The sequence below is a fragment of the Aedes aegypti genome, chromosome 2 (assembly GCF_002204515.2).
Source record: "Aedes aegypti strain LVP_AGWG chromosome 2, AaegL5.0 Primary Assembly, whole genome shotgun sequence".
In the NCBI taxonomy this organism is placed as follows: domain Eukaryota; kingdom Metazoa; phylum Arthropoda; class Insecta; order Diptera; family Culicidae; genus Aedes; species Aedes aegypti.
This window is the reverse complement of record NC_035108.1, coordinates 39,833,104-39,846,728: the sequence shown is the minus strand read 5'-3', so window position 1 is coordinate 39,846,728 and position 13,625 is coordinate 39,833,104. Positions and strand designations below refer to the sequence as shown.

Genomic DNA, 13,625 nt, shown 5'->3' with positions numbered 1-13,625 from the left:
ACTTTTTGAATCCTGACGCATAATTGTACGGGCTGCAACCTCCAGAGACTGGGAAACAGGTTCAATGTGCACTTGAAGAATTCTGTCTCAGATTCCCCCAGGATAAGGCGCGGTAAATGGCTGGGCATGGCGTACCATTGGTACCTCGCGTACCTGCAGGAATAAAATAGACCCCTTTGTGCGGTCCTTAGCCTTTTGCCCAGCAACTCCTACCCCTACCTCCTCGTGGTACTGGCCGGGGTACGAGTAACCTTGGGGAAGATCGGGTAACCAACCCCCGGTGGGAACTTTGGTCGTATGCTGACAGGGAAGGGGGGGTTTGCTTCTGCAAACCTTGAGCGTCTGTACTCCATGTTAGGAGCGGCTCACAACAGCGTCTGTTCCCCATGTCAGGGGCGGCTGATCATCGTCCGAGTGCCAGAGAAGGACTCTAAGCTAAACTGCGCACTATGGCCCTCCGAACATTTAGGGCGAATGGTCCTCCGGAAATCTAGGGGGCTGGTGTCAGGCCCTGCAAGCCAACCGTAAAAACACATCAGCACAGGAACGTCAACGAGAGAATACGGACCGGAACAATCGGCAAAGACCACAGCGACGAAAAAGGACTAGCGATTGGAAACTCGGTACGTGGAACTGCAAATCTCTCAACTTCATTGGAAGTACTCGCATACTCTCCGATGTACTGAAGACCCGCGGTTTCGACATCGTAGCGCTGCAGGAGGTGTGCTGGACAGAAGCATTGGTGCGAACGTTTTGAGGTAATCATACCATCAACCAGAGCTGCGGCAACACACGCGAGCTGTGAACAGCTTTCATAGTGATGGGTGATATGCAAAGGCGCGTGATCGGGTGGTGGCCGATCAATGAACGAATGTGCAAGTTAAGTATCAAAGGCCGATTCTTTAACTTCAGCATAATAAACGTACATAGCCCACACTCCGGAAGCACTGATGATGACAAGGACGCTTTCTACGCGCAGCTCGAACGCGAGTACGACCGCTGCCCAAGCCACGACGTCAAGATCATCATAGGAGATTTGAACGCTCAGGTTGGCCAGGAGGAGGAGTTCAGACCGACGATTGGAAAGTTCAGCGCCCACCGGCTGACGAACGAGAACGGCCTACGACTGATAGATTTTGCCGCCTCCAAGAACATGGCCATTCGTAGCACCTATTTCCAGCACAGCCTCCCGTATCGGTACACCTGGAGATCACCTCAGCAGACAGAATCGCAAATCGACCATGTTTTGATCGATGGACGGCACTTCTTCGACATAACCGACGTCAGAACCTATCGTGGCGCCAACATTGACTCCGACCACTACCTGGTGATGGTGAAACTGCGCCCAAAACTATCCGTCATCAACAATGTACGGTACCGACGCCCGCCCCGGTACAATCTCGAGCGGCTGAAACAACCGGATGTCGCCAATGCGTACGCGCAGCATCTTGAGGCAGCGTTGCCGGATGAGGGCGAGCTCGATAGGGCGCCTCTAGAGGACTGCTGGAGGACAGTCAAAGCAGCCATTAACGACGCTGCCGAAAGCGTTGTCGGATATGTGGAACGGAGCTCAAGAAACGATTGGTTCGACGAGGAGTGCCAGGAGGTTTTAGAGGAGAAGAATGCAGCGCGGGCTGTAATGCTGCAGCATGGTACGCGGCAAAACGTGGAACGGTACAGACTGAAGCGGAAACAGCAAACCCGCCTATTCCGGGACAAAAAGCGCCGCCTGGAAGAGGTGGAATGCCAAGAGATGGAGTTGCTGTACCGTTCTCAAGAAACGCGGAAGTTCTATCAGAAGCTCAACACATCCCGCAAAGGTTTCGTGCCGCGAGCTGAGATGTGCCGGGATAAGGATGGGAGCATCTTGACGGACGGACGCGAGGTGATCGAAAGGTGGAAGCGGCACTACGATGAACACCTGAATGGCGCAGAGAACACAGGCACAGAAGGTCAGGACAGCGAAGGCGATGACTACGTCAGCACAGCGGACAGCGGAAATCAACCAGCTCCCACGATGGGGGAAGTTAAGGATGCCATTCAACAGCTCAAGAACAACAAAGCCGCTGGCAAGGATAGTATCGGAGCCGAACTCATCAAGATGGGCCCGGACAGGTTGGCCGCTTGTCTGCATCGGCTGATAGTCAGAATCTGGGAAACGGAACAGCTACCGGAGGAGTGAAAGCAAGGCGTTATATGCCCTATCTACAAAAAGGGCGACAAACTGGAGTGTGAAAATTATCGTGCAATCCTAAACGCCACCTATAAAGTGCTATCCCAGATTCTCTTCCGTCGTCTATCACCCATAGCAAACGAGTTCGTGGGAAGTTATCAAGCAGGTTTCATCGACGGCCGCTCGACAACGGACCAGATCTTTTCCGTGCGGCAAATCCTCCAGAAATGCCGTGAGAACCAGGTCCCTACGCACCATTTGTTCATCGATTTCAAGGCGACATACGATAGTATCGACCGCATAGAGCTATGGAAAATCATGGACGAGAACAGCTTTACCGGGAAGCTCACAAGATTGATCAGAGCAACGATGGACGGTGTGCAAAATTGCGTGAAGATCTCGGGCGAACACTCCAGTTCGTTCGAGTCTCGGCGGGGACTACGACAGGGCGACGGACTTTCGTGCCTGTTGTTCAATATTGCGCTTGAAGGTGTCATGCGGAGAGCCGGACTTCGACAGTCGAGGCACGATTTTCACGAGATCCGGACAATTTGTTTGCTTCGCGGACGACATGGATATTATTGGGAGAAAATTTGAAACGGTGGCAGATTTGTTCACCCGCCTGAAACGCGAAGCAACAAGAGTCGGGCTAATGGTGAATGCGTCGAAAACAAAGTACATGCTGGTTGGCGGAACTGAGCGTGACAGGGCCCGCCTAGGAAGCAGTGTTACGATAGACGTGGATACCTTCGAGGTGGTGGACGAGTTCGTCTACCTCGGATCCTTGTTGACGGCTTACAACAATGTTAGTCGGGAAATACGAAGGCGCATCATCAGCGGTAGTCGTGCCTACTTTGGGCTCCAGAAGAAACTGCGGTCAAGAAAGATTCACCCCCGCACCAAATGCACGATGTACAAAACGCTTGGGGTTTTCGAACGCCGAGTGCTAAGGACGATCTTTGGCGGCGTGTAGGAGAACGGCGTGTGGCGGCGAATGATGAACCACGAGCTCGCTCAACTCTACGGCGAACCCAGTATCGTGAAGGTAGCTAAAGCTGGAAGGATACGCTGGGCAGGGCATGTTGCAAGAATGCCGGACAACAACCCTGTAAAGATGGTGTTCGCCACGGTCGGAACAAGAAGGCGTGGGGCGCAGCGAGCTAGGTGCGTGGGTCACAGTCGAGGATGGAGAGAAGTGGCCATGAACCGAGGGAATTGGCGAGATATTGTTGGCTATCTTTATCAAGATAATTGATGTAATGCCAATTAAACAAGTAAGTAAGCTTCAAGAATTAACATAGTTATTATGATAATAAATCTTCGAGCTGTTTAGTAGAATACCGTAAAACGGGGTATCTTTGATAATGCGGGTAACTTTGATAGTGCGTAACCCACCACATACTAAACGAAATATCATAATTTCTGTTAATCGGTTAAGCAAAACGAATGCAAAACTGAAGAATATTAGTATGACACTCCATATAAGAGCTGTTTTCATTTGAATCAAGACCATTTGAGGCTTTTAACACGAATATTAAAAATTGACACAATTTTAGCATTTTCGAAACGCTTACAAACAATCTGTTGTACGATCACTATTTGATGAACTTTTGAATAGTTGGCCACTTATATTTGGCAGCCATCATCATAGAACTTGAATACGGTCTCAAATCTCTAAGCGAAAAGCATTTTCACAAACTGGGACCATTTTTGTAATCTAAGACAGAAAACCGACTTTCGATTATATGAAAAATTATATATCCATTCAAAATAAATCTTTTGGCAATCTATCAACAGCAATCGATAGGTAGGATGCCAGTACTTGTTTTAAAAATATAAATTATAATTCTTTGAAACAGCATGCATAAATATTCAAGTTTTCTTCGAAAAAACTATCAAAGTTACCCCGGTTTACGGTACCTATAAGTAGATGAAAAAACGAATTTAGTACTATACCATTTAATTCCACTAACATTTAATTCCACTACCATTTAATTCCACTACCATTTAATTCCACTACCATTTAATTCCACTATCCTTTGACAGATACGCGTATTTCGACCTCAACTGTAAGGCCGTCTTTAGTGTCGTGTACTAGACACGACTTGAAGAAAACCATCGTATGCACACATTATATATTAACACTAGGTATAAACGTATTTCCCTACCCATTTTTCTAACTTAAAATTTATGAGCCTTAGGTACATTCCATCCCTCTTTTGTTGAAACTTTAAATGCTGAAAGGTACATCACGGGAACAATTAGTAGGTACCAAGTTGAATAGCCATGTATTGCCGTTGCCGTTGGCTCTGTTGAGTAGCGTCGTAGGTACCTGTTTGCAAATTTCCAGACTCTTCGCCACATCCAGTGTTCTAATGACAATTTTGGTCGATTCAATTCTGAGAAAATTAACTGCACTTTATTCTATGATTTTTATTGTCTTCTTCTTCTTGGCATTACATCCCCACTGGAACAAAGCCTGCTTCTCAGCTTAGTGTTGAATGAGAGCTTTCTTTGCCAAAGTACCCATTTTTGCATTCGTATGTCGTGTGGCAAGTACGATGATATTCTATGCTCAGAGAAGTCAAGGAAATTTCCATTACGAAAAGATCCTGGACCTACCGGGAATCGAACCCAGACACTTTCAGCATGGCTTTGCATTGTAGCCGCGGATTCTAACCACTCGGCTAAGGAAGGCATTAGCTTTATATAAACTTTAAAAACTGTCAAGACTTAATGCAAAAATTTAATGAACAATATATAAAAATGTTTCTACCCAGATACCCCCATAGTATGACTCACTCTTTGCCTTTTGGTATCACTGAAATATAGACAGTCTAATTGTCTTTTTTATATTGTTCCCAAACATTTGCACTTGAGTTTAAACCTGTGCAGCAAACAACCCGTAATCATTATTTGCAGGCGATGGTAATAAACACCTTTTTGTAAACTGCAATCCCAAGAACCTACACCGAGTTGTTTTCCTTTCCCACGTTGAGTTTTATGCAAATGCACTCCAGTTGCTTCAATCCTTCCCGTCGGCCTGAGCGATTAATTCCCCATTTCGACGTAGGTAACGCCCGTAAACGATTGACGACCGTTTCGATTGACCTGTGTTTGCTGGGCGCCCGCCGTTTTGCATTCGCAATTATTCCCCAAAAGTGAGCGTGGAATTAATTTCCAATTCGACAACCGTGCACACAATTAGCACCACGCCGTACGCTGTTTAGTGCGATAGGCTCATTTCAACCGTTCGTATCGGTGCCGCTTTTGAGAACCGACTCAGGAAACTATCCCCACTAAGTTACTTAGAAAATGCTGGAGCAAATTTTCATCAGTGATGACGCCGTACGGGATCCGGCCAAAAGTGCCCACTCACCGATACGGAACTTTTTCCGCGGCAAAACCGTGTTCCTCACCGGGGGGACCGGATTTCTCGGGAAGCTGTTCATCGAGAAACTGTTGCAGTGCGAAGTGCGTGAAATTGTGCTGTTGATTCGTAGCAAACGTGGTCGAACTCCGCGGGAACGACTGCAGCGGCAACTGGAGCGAGAACCAGTAAGAATGATCATTGAGTCGTTGGTAGTGAGACAAAAATTTAAATTGTTATTGCTCCATTTCCTCCCCCAAACAGATCTACACGCAATACTCGCGAAATGCAGACTTCTACTGGAGTAAGTTACGTATCATGGAGGGAGCACTGGAGCAAGAGGAATTGGGTCTGTCGGAAGTGGACATAGACTACCTCCGAACCCATGTCGAAATCGTGATTCACTCGGCCGCAGATGTGCGTTTTGACCTTTCGCTGAAAGCCTCCTTCCGCACGAATGTGTTCGGAGCGAAACAACTGGTTAACATTGCACTTGGCATGCGAAAGTTGATCTCGTTCCTGTACATCTCGACTGCGTATTCAAATTGCATCCAGGAGGTGGTCGAGGAGAAGTTCTATGACACCGATGTCGATCCGGAGGAGATGATGCGAGTCGTGGAAGCTATAGACGAGGAGCAGCTGGATACACTGAGCAGGAAAATTATCCAGCCTTGGCCTAATACCTATACGTATGCGAAGGCACAGGCAGAGGGCGTGTTCCGGAAGTACTGCAACCGGTTGCCCGTCGTGCTGGTTAGACCATCGATAAGTGAGTATATGTAGTGGGAATGTTTTGGCACATTGATGACTGTCTTAATTTCAGTAATTTCAACCCTGGAGGATCCGATTGAGGGCTGGACGGATAACATATACGGCCTGAATGGAGTAATAACCGGTATTGGAAGCGGTGTGCTGCGTATCTTACACCTCAACGCAGACTATTGTGTGGATGTCGTTCCGGCTGACTTGGCCGTAAATGCGTGTCTGGCCACCATCTGGTATACGGCTAGTCAATCTCCCATTGAAGTGGATGGCAACGAGCGGGTGTTCAATTGTATCAGCCGAAAAGATAATCCGTTCACCTATCGGGATGTGCGAAGTTTTTCCGTGGAGTTTCGAGGGAAGATTCCAGCTCTGCAGACACTGTGGTTCCCAACGGTTACGTTCATAGAGTCTGCTACGCTGCACTGGTTTCTTCAATTGTTTTACCATTTCATTCCGGCTATACTATTTGATGTCTTTGCTAAGCTGAGTGGTCGCGAGGCAAAGTAGGAACATTTTCTATGATTTAGATTTGCAAAATTTTAAATCTTGTCTTCAATTTCAGGATACTGTTCCTCTACCGAAAAGTTCAGCAGTTTGCCGATGCGTTGGAATTCTTCACCACGAATCAGTGGACTTTCACCAATAATCGGATGCGTAAAGTGTATGAAAGCATGTCCGAAGACGACAAGGAGTGTTTCCCGGCCGACGTGAAGCTGGTGAAATGGGCCGATTTTATGCATATTTACGTTTTGGGTTTAAGGAAGTACATTTTGAAGGAAGACATGAACAACTTGGAACAGGCGCTGAGAAAATTCCGAATGCTGAAGATCGCACACTACTCAGTGTTAACGGTGGTTTACACGTTGATCACGCTAGTTGCGTTTTTATTGCTTCGAACATTTTGGACTAATTTTGTGTCCCATTATTTAAGTGGGTAGGAAAATACATGCCGATGAATTCTGCAAATTGACTTTAGATATTTTGATTTTGACTTCTTCCCGCCCCTCTGTGTGACTTACTTCACAGGGCACTTATTTACACGATACTGAAGGATGTAATTTCAATAACACTTTGTAAAAAAAATGAAACTCACTAAATTTCAAGAAATTTCCTCCACGACCGTGTTTCATTAAGATCGCAAACACATGTTTGGCGTAGAAAACGGTTGCTTTAATTGTGCTGTTATCGCTGCACCGATATTCTAGATATTCTAGTAAAACATTTTACTATAACGATGATGTGTTGTATTTTGACCACTCAGTATATCACAGTGAACCATTATGCAGTAGGGCGATTCAAAATTTGAAAACGTTTGAGAATCCAATCTCCCATATGTTTCTTACCATCCCTACCATAGAAATAGTGTTCTGTGAAATTTTCAGCTTTCTAGTTGGTGATTTAAAGGTGGCCCAAACACAATGTAGGGGAACTGGGGGTAAAATGAACACCCTAAGCAATTTTCATGTTTTCTTGCTTATGAAGCTGTCAGATTCTTTTTCAATTGCTCAGAATTGAAGAAGGATGTTTATGCAATGTAATAAGTTGAAATATCGTGATGGAAACAGAATTTTATCAACATTATTATACTTTTGAAAATTTCTTTCCACAGAGTCAATGTTTCAAACATGTGGGTAAAATGAACATGTAACGGGGGTAATATGAACATATATTTGGGGGTAAAATGAACATTCAATGGGAACATATGAATATGAACACATGCTGGGGGTAAAATGAACACCATTCAAATTGAACAGGTTGCGCCATGATTCTCGGCATCTGGTACATGATCAATGCATATCTCACAGACATTCCGGAATCGATGGAATGTTTAGCCGCGACCATTTGAATAGCTGTCCACGTTTGTCTTTGTATTTTCTCCGGATAACTCTCGGCATCTGAAATGAAATCCGGAAGAATTCGCCCTGCCATGGTGTTCATATTACCCCCATCTCGAGTGGTTCATTTTACCCCCAAAGAATCAACATATTCAAATCATTTGTTCTAAGAATTTAGAAGAAAAAAATACTTACAATTTCCATCTACTCATCATAAATACTTTAAAGATATGGTGTGCAACGTAATTCAATACATTTTTGATGGTTTTAGTCATAAAAACCTTAAGTTCCACGAGTGAAAATTTACATCATATGAGAAAACGGAGAGGCGTACTTTGTTTTTGTTTACTTTTCCACCTTTTGACAGTTCTAGATCGCTCTAGAGTTGTCGAAATAGTTCCTTAGTCTGAGGATTAAGGATGGTGCTATATTTTGCATAGATTTATAGCATAATTACCGTAGAACACAAACCTGTTCATTTTACCCCCACTGTTCATTTCACCCACAGTTCCCTTAGGTTTGTATGGAAATAACTATGGAGAAATTTTGAGATATGTTCCAAACACCCTAGTACTGTAATGTAAGTACAAACTTATTATCGCATAGTAAATACTCATTCTTCAAACCACAATGAAGAAATTTTCTGAAGTGAGAATTTTAATCCGACGGATAGCAGAAGAGATATTCGTGAGTTTGTTTGCTATTATTTAGCTTTATGTGGGTTTATAGCCCTGCAAATATGTACAAAAATCCCAAATAAAATTAGCTCAAAAGGGATTTGCTTTTTGGCAACATCCTTCATCAAGGTTTGAAGAATGAGTTTTCAATATGGGATGATAAGTTCCTACTTACATTACAGTACTAACGTGTTTGGAACATTTTCTCAAAATTTCTCCATAGTAATTTCCAAACAAACCTACATTGTCCTTGGGCCACCTTTAAATCACCACCTAGAAAGCTGAAAATTTCACAGGACACTATTTTTATGGTAAGGATGGTAAGGAGCATATGGGAGATTGAATTTTCAAACATTTTTAAAATTTGAATCGCCCTATTATGCAGCCTACAGACGCTCAGACGGTTTGGCCAACATTGACTCCGCCTCCAAGTTAGTCAAAACGTTTTATGTTAATGCAACCGTATGACCGACTATCAAAATTCGTTGCAGAGCAATTCCACCGAACATGACGAATTTTTTTTTTCTAAATTTAATTTTTGTATATTTTGAATCGCCTGAAAATTTGCATATAGATTCTTTATGACCAAAAATGCCATTTTGCACCTTCAGACCGCCATTTTGAACCTCGCCTTATTTTTGAGAAGGGCGTATCGGAAAATGCATAGCAAATCTTTAAAAAACTGTAGCTCGAAAACGGTTTGTCCGATCGATTTGAGATCTTCTACAAAGTTGTTGGTATTGCTTAGGACTATATGGAAAAAAATATGCACGGTAAAAAAAAGTTACGGATTATTTTTTATTTCAAAAACAAAATTTTAAAATCGATTTTCTCCAGAAACGCAGTTTCGATTTTTTTTTTATTTTTGGATATGTTTTAAGAGACAATTTATGTGATTTATTGCACAATGTTTCAAAATGGAAGAATTATGGAAAAAAAGTTATGTTTTTTTTTTAAATTAATTCGTGTTTCTCCATTCCAGAGATATTTTATTTTGATTGAGTGAATCGTAGCTGAATTGTTTATTGTTTGATCAAAACCTATATACTAAAGTATTTAAAAAAGTATGCACGGTAAAAAAAAATATAAACGAAATTTTCAAATGAAAATTTGAAGTTCATTGTTCTTAAAAACTGCAAAATTGATGTTTTTAATTTTTGGATATGTTTTGCAGCATATTGTTTGTAATTTCTTGCACAATGCCTCAAAACGGAAAATTTTTGGATTGGTTTGTGTTGTTGAAATCAAAATAAAATTTTCCGGAATGGAGAAACACGAAATATGTTTGAAAAGGGCCTATTTTTCTTTTTTATTTGAAAATTTCATATAAGTATGAGTATATCTCGAAATTGATGCAACCTAGAAAAATTTTAGTTAAGTACTTGTCACCTCTCCGCAGAGGGCGCATGAGACAGAGAGACAAAATTCAGTAAAAAAGAATGGATGCTGCCAGTATTGGTTCTCCAACCCACATACTTGACCCGCAGCATTACCCAGGTTCGAGAAAAAAGCGTAACCATACTGACTTAAGCGAGCCATCCCAAATCAAGAAAGGACTTCTGGTTTCACAGAGAAAATATTGTCATGATATATAGTGTACTTACATTTATTGTTGATCTAATCCTAATTTGTACTTGTCCTATAGGGTTCTGTTGGTGTATGGTGATCGTGTGGATGTGTATCCCACGGCGTCTGCAGAGCGAATCCTGTCCGGACAGATGGGGAAATAACCACCGGCACCATGCCGGCAACCCCGCTGCTTAGCACGCCGTTGACGTGACCACACCTCGACATCACCATTAGAACCATGGGGAAATACACCACCATGATGTTTTGCTGGATCAAAAAGGAAAGGCCTAATGGCATCGAGAGACAAAATTAATGATCTACTTAGGCGATTTGGATATTGTTAAGAGATTCACTCTTGCCAGATCTTACCGATCTCAAAGATTTCTAGTTCACTCTCGCCATGCCATCGGGAATGCTATTTCAGCCATCATTTATCTGCTTCGTTCTATAAGCACAATAGAGACCACTATTAAAATGCACCGACTTTCACACACTATCCGATATAGCTTACATCGGTCAGACCACAGAGCACTGAACTGGATTGTAAATCAAAAAATGTATACACCACACTGTCTGCTTGATGGTAACCGACAACTGATGGCTGTACTCAATATTACATTGGTTTTTATCGGCATAGATCGTGGGTGAGTGGTGTTAAGATGAGATCGGCCTCAGTGATAACGGGAGATCAATATCATTCTCCTATCAGAGAGTGAGAACTTGCAAAAGGGTTCCTGATACCAGTCAGTAGTGTTTTTATGGTACTGCATTTAATCAATTTGGGGTGATATGATTAGGTGGTGTTGCTACGGTGATGTCGGGTGGTAATTGAATAGAATTTTATATAGACTTTTAGCAGCTTGCGCCCAGCGGAGCATACATTCAGGCATGCGGCGCGGTCAATCGATAATTTACAACGATCGACCCAACGATATGTTCTGTTGTAGATGTTGTAAAAGAGTGGTGGCTGACAAGGTAAATTAACTAGAACTCCTCTGTTGATTGGCAAAGCTGAGAGCCCTATCTGAGGCTCAACTCACGAGTGTTATGAGATCCTACCACAGCCATCAAGCAAAGGAGCAGGTTACATACTCTTCCAATGCATTTTATGTACTATCAAATAACACACATAAAAAAATATTGTTTTCCTTTATTTCGATTTTTTTTTCAAAATTTGTAATATTTAATAATTTTTTTTTGTCCATAATTCTTCCATTATGAAACATTGTGCAATTAATGACATAAGTTGTCCCCTAAAACATGTCCAAAAATAATAAAAATCAAAGATGCATTTTCATAGAAAATCGATTTTAATTTTTTTTTATTAAAAAATCTGTCATTATTTTTTACCGTGCATATTTTTTTCCAAATAGTCCTAAACAATACCTACAACAACCGCAAAATATATCCAAAAATTAAAAACATCAATGTTGCGGTTTTTAAAAACTATTAGCTTCAAATTTTCATTTGAAAATATCGTTTAAATTTTTTACCGTGCACTCTTTTTTCAATACTTAAGCATAAATGTTTTGATCAAACGATAAACGATTTAGCTACGATTCGCTCAATCAAAACAATTTTTTTCTGGAATGGAGAAACTCGAAATATGCTTGAAAAGGGCCTATTTTTTAGTTTTATTTGAAAATTTTAATATAAGTATGAGTATATCTCGAAATTGATGCAACTTACAAAAAATTGACTTAAGTACTTTTCGATTGCAATTTTTCTGTACTTTCAAATAATCACATAACAATTTTTTTTCCTCCATTTCGATTTTTTTTTCAAAATCTGTAATTTAAAAAATATCATAACTTATTTCTCCATAATTCTTCCATTTTGAAACATTATGCAATAAATCATATAAGTTGTCCCCTAAAACTTATCCAAAAATAAAAAAATCGAAACTGCGTTTCTGGAGAAAATCGATTTTAAACTTTTGTTTTTGAAATAAAAAATAATCTGTAACTTTTTTTACCGTGCATATTTTTCTCCATATAGTCCTAAGCAATACCTACAACTTTGTAGAAGATCTCAAATCGATCGGACAAACCGTTTTCGAGTTACAGTTTTTTAAAGATTTGCATGGCAGTTTTTTAACGATGGCATGGCATTTTCCGATACGCCCTTCTCAAAAATAAGGCGAGGTTCAAAATGGCGGTGTGAAAGTGCATAATGGCATTTTTGGTCATGCAAATTTTCAGGCGATTCAAAATATACAAAAATAATCGGGTTTGCGAAACGGCGTGGAACCGCTCTGCAGCAACACTATATTTCTTTGCTTGTTTTGAATGATCTCGGCAAGTCTTATGTGATTGATTTACGAGTTCTGTGACTGCGGAGGAAAATTTCTCCGATTTTTGGGCAATAATCGTAGTAAGGAAGAGCAGAACTTTTCAAATTGAACTACCATACCGAAATTGATGAAGAATTTCCAATTATAATTAGAACGAATTATTCCGGAAAAATTTTAAAATTATAACGGGCCTCAATCGCGGCTTATTGTGAACAGTCATCGTTGTAAGAATGGCTATGGGTATTTCTTCAAACATTATATCCAGAATATTTCAGTGGTTTTTTCTTGGAGTTTTTCTAGGGATTACTACGGATTCTACCAGTAGTTCTTCCAGAAATTTTTTAGATAATTTCTCTAGAAGTTTATCTACAGATGCAATCAGAAATTCCTCCAGGGAAAATCCTTCAGGTTTAACTTTAGCAATTCTTCCAGAGATTCCTTCAAACGTTCCTCTTAAATTACTCAGAATTCCACTGATTCCTGTGAAGGTCAATCCTCAAGTGATTTCTTGATAAATTCTTCAGGGCTTACTCCAAGACTTCCTCCAGAGATTTCTATAACGATTTCTTCTAATATTCCTTCAGGAATTCTTCTAGGAGTAAGTTCCAAGGATTTCATCATGCATTGGAAACTTCTTCAGGGATTCCTAAAGAAATTTACCACTAGAAATTCCCCAGGGATTTCACTAAGACTTTTTTTAGGGCTTCCAGGATTCCACTAGGTGTTTCCTTAAATTCCACTAGGAGTTTTATCAAAAACTCCACCAGGAATTTCTTTAGCGACTCACAAATTTCTCCGGGATGTTTCCAAAAATTCCCTAAGGGTTTTTTCAGTAATTTTTCCTACGCTTGCTTCAAGAATTCCTCCAAAAGACCTCCAAAGACTTATTAAAGAATTTCACCAGTGAAGTTTCAGGAATTCCTGAACAGATTCAGGATTCTTT

General features: G+C 41.4%; 1 protein-coding gene across 1 annotated transcript; it reads left to right on the top strand.

The window, feature by feature from the left end:
* The first annotated feature begins 5,228 nt into the window (after positions 1-5,228).
* Positions 5,229-7,278, top strand: LOC5579998 (fatty acyl-CoA reductase wat). The gene is made up of 4 exons (XM_021840608.1): positions 5,229-5,731; positions 5,808-6,312; positions 6,367-6,811; positions 6,871-7,278. Exons 1-4 carry the CDS (start codon positions 5,489-5,491, stop codon positions 7,244-7,246), a joined length of 1,569 nt encoding a protein of 522 aa, XP_021696300.1. The 5' UTR covers positions 5,229-5,488; the 3' UTR covers positions 7,247-7,278.
* Positions 7,279-13,625: the final 6,347 nt, after the last annotated feature.

Coding starts and splice junctions, on each gene's coding strand:
- LOC5579998 (XM_021840608.1), top strand. CDS start 5,489: ATGCTGGAGCAAATTTTCATCAGTGATGACGCCGTACGGGATCCGGCC. Junction 6,313..6,366: donor GCTGGTTAGACCATCGATAA/GTGAGTATATGT, acceptor TCTTAATTTCAG/TAATTTCAACCCTGGAGGAT. Junction 6,812..6,870: donor CTGAGTGGTCGCGAGGCAAA/GTAGGAACATTT, acceptor CTTCAATTTCAG/GATACTGTTCCTCTACCGAA.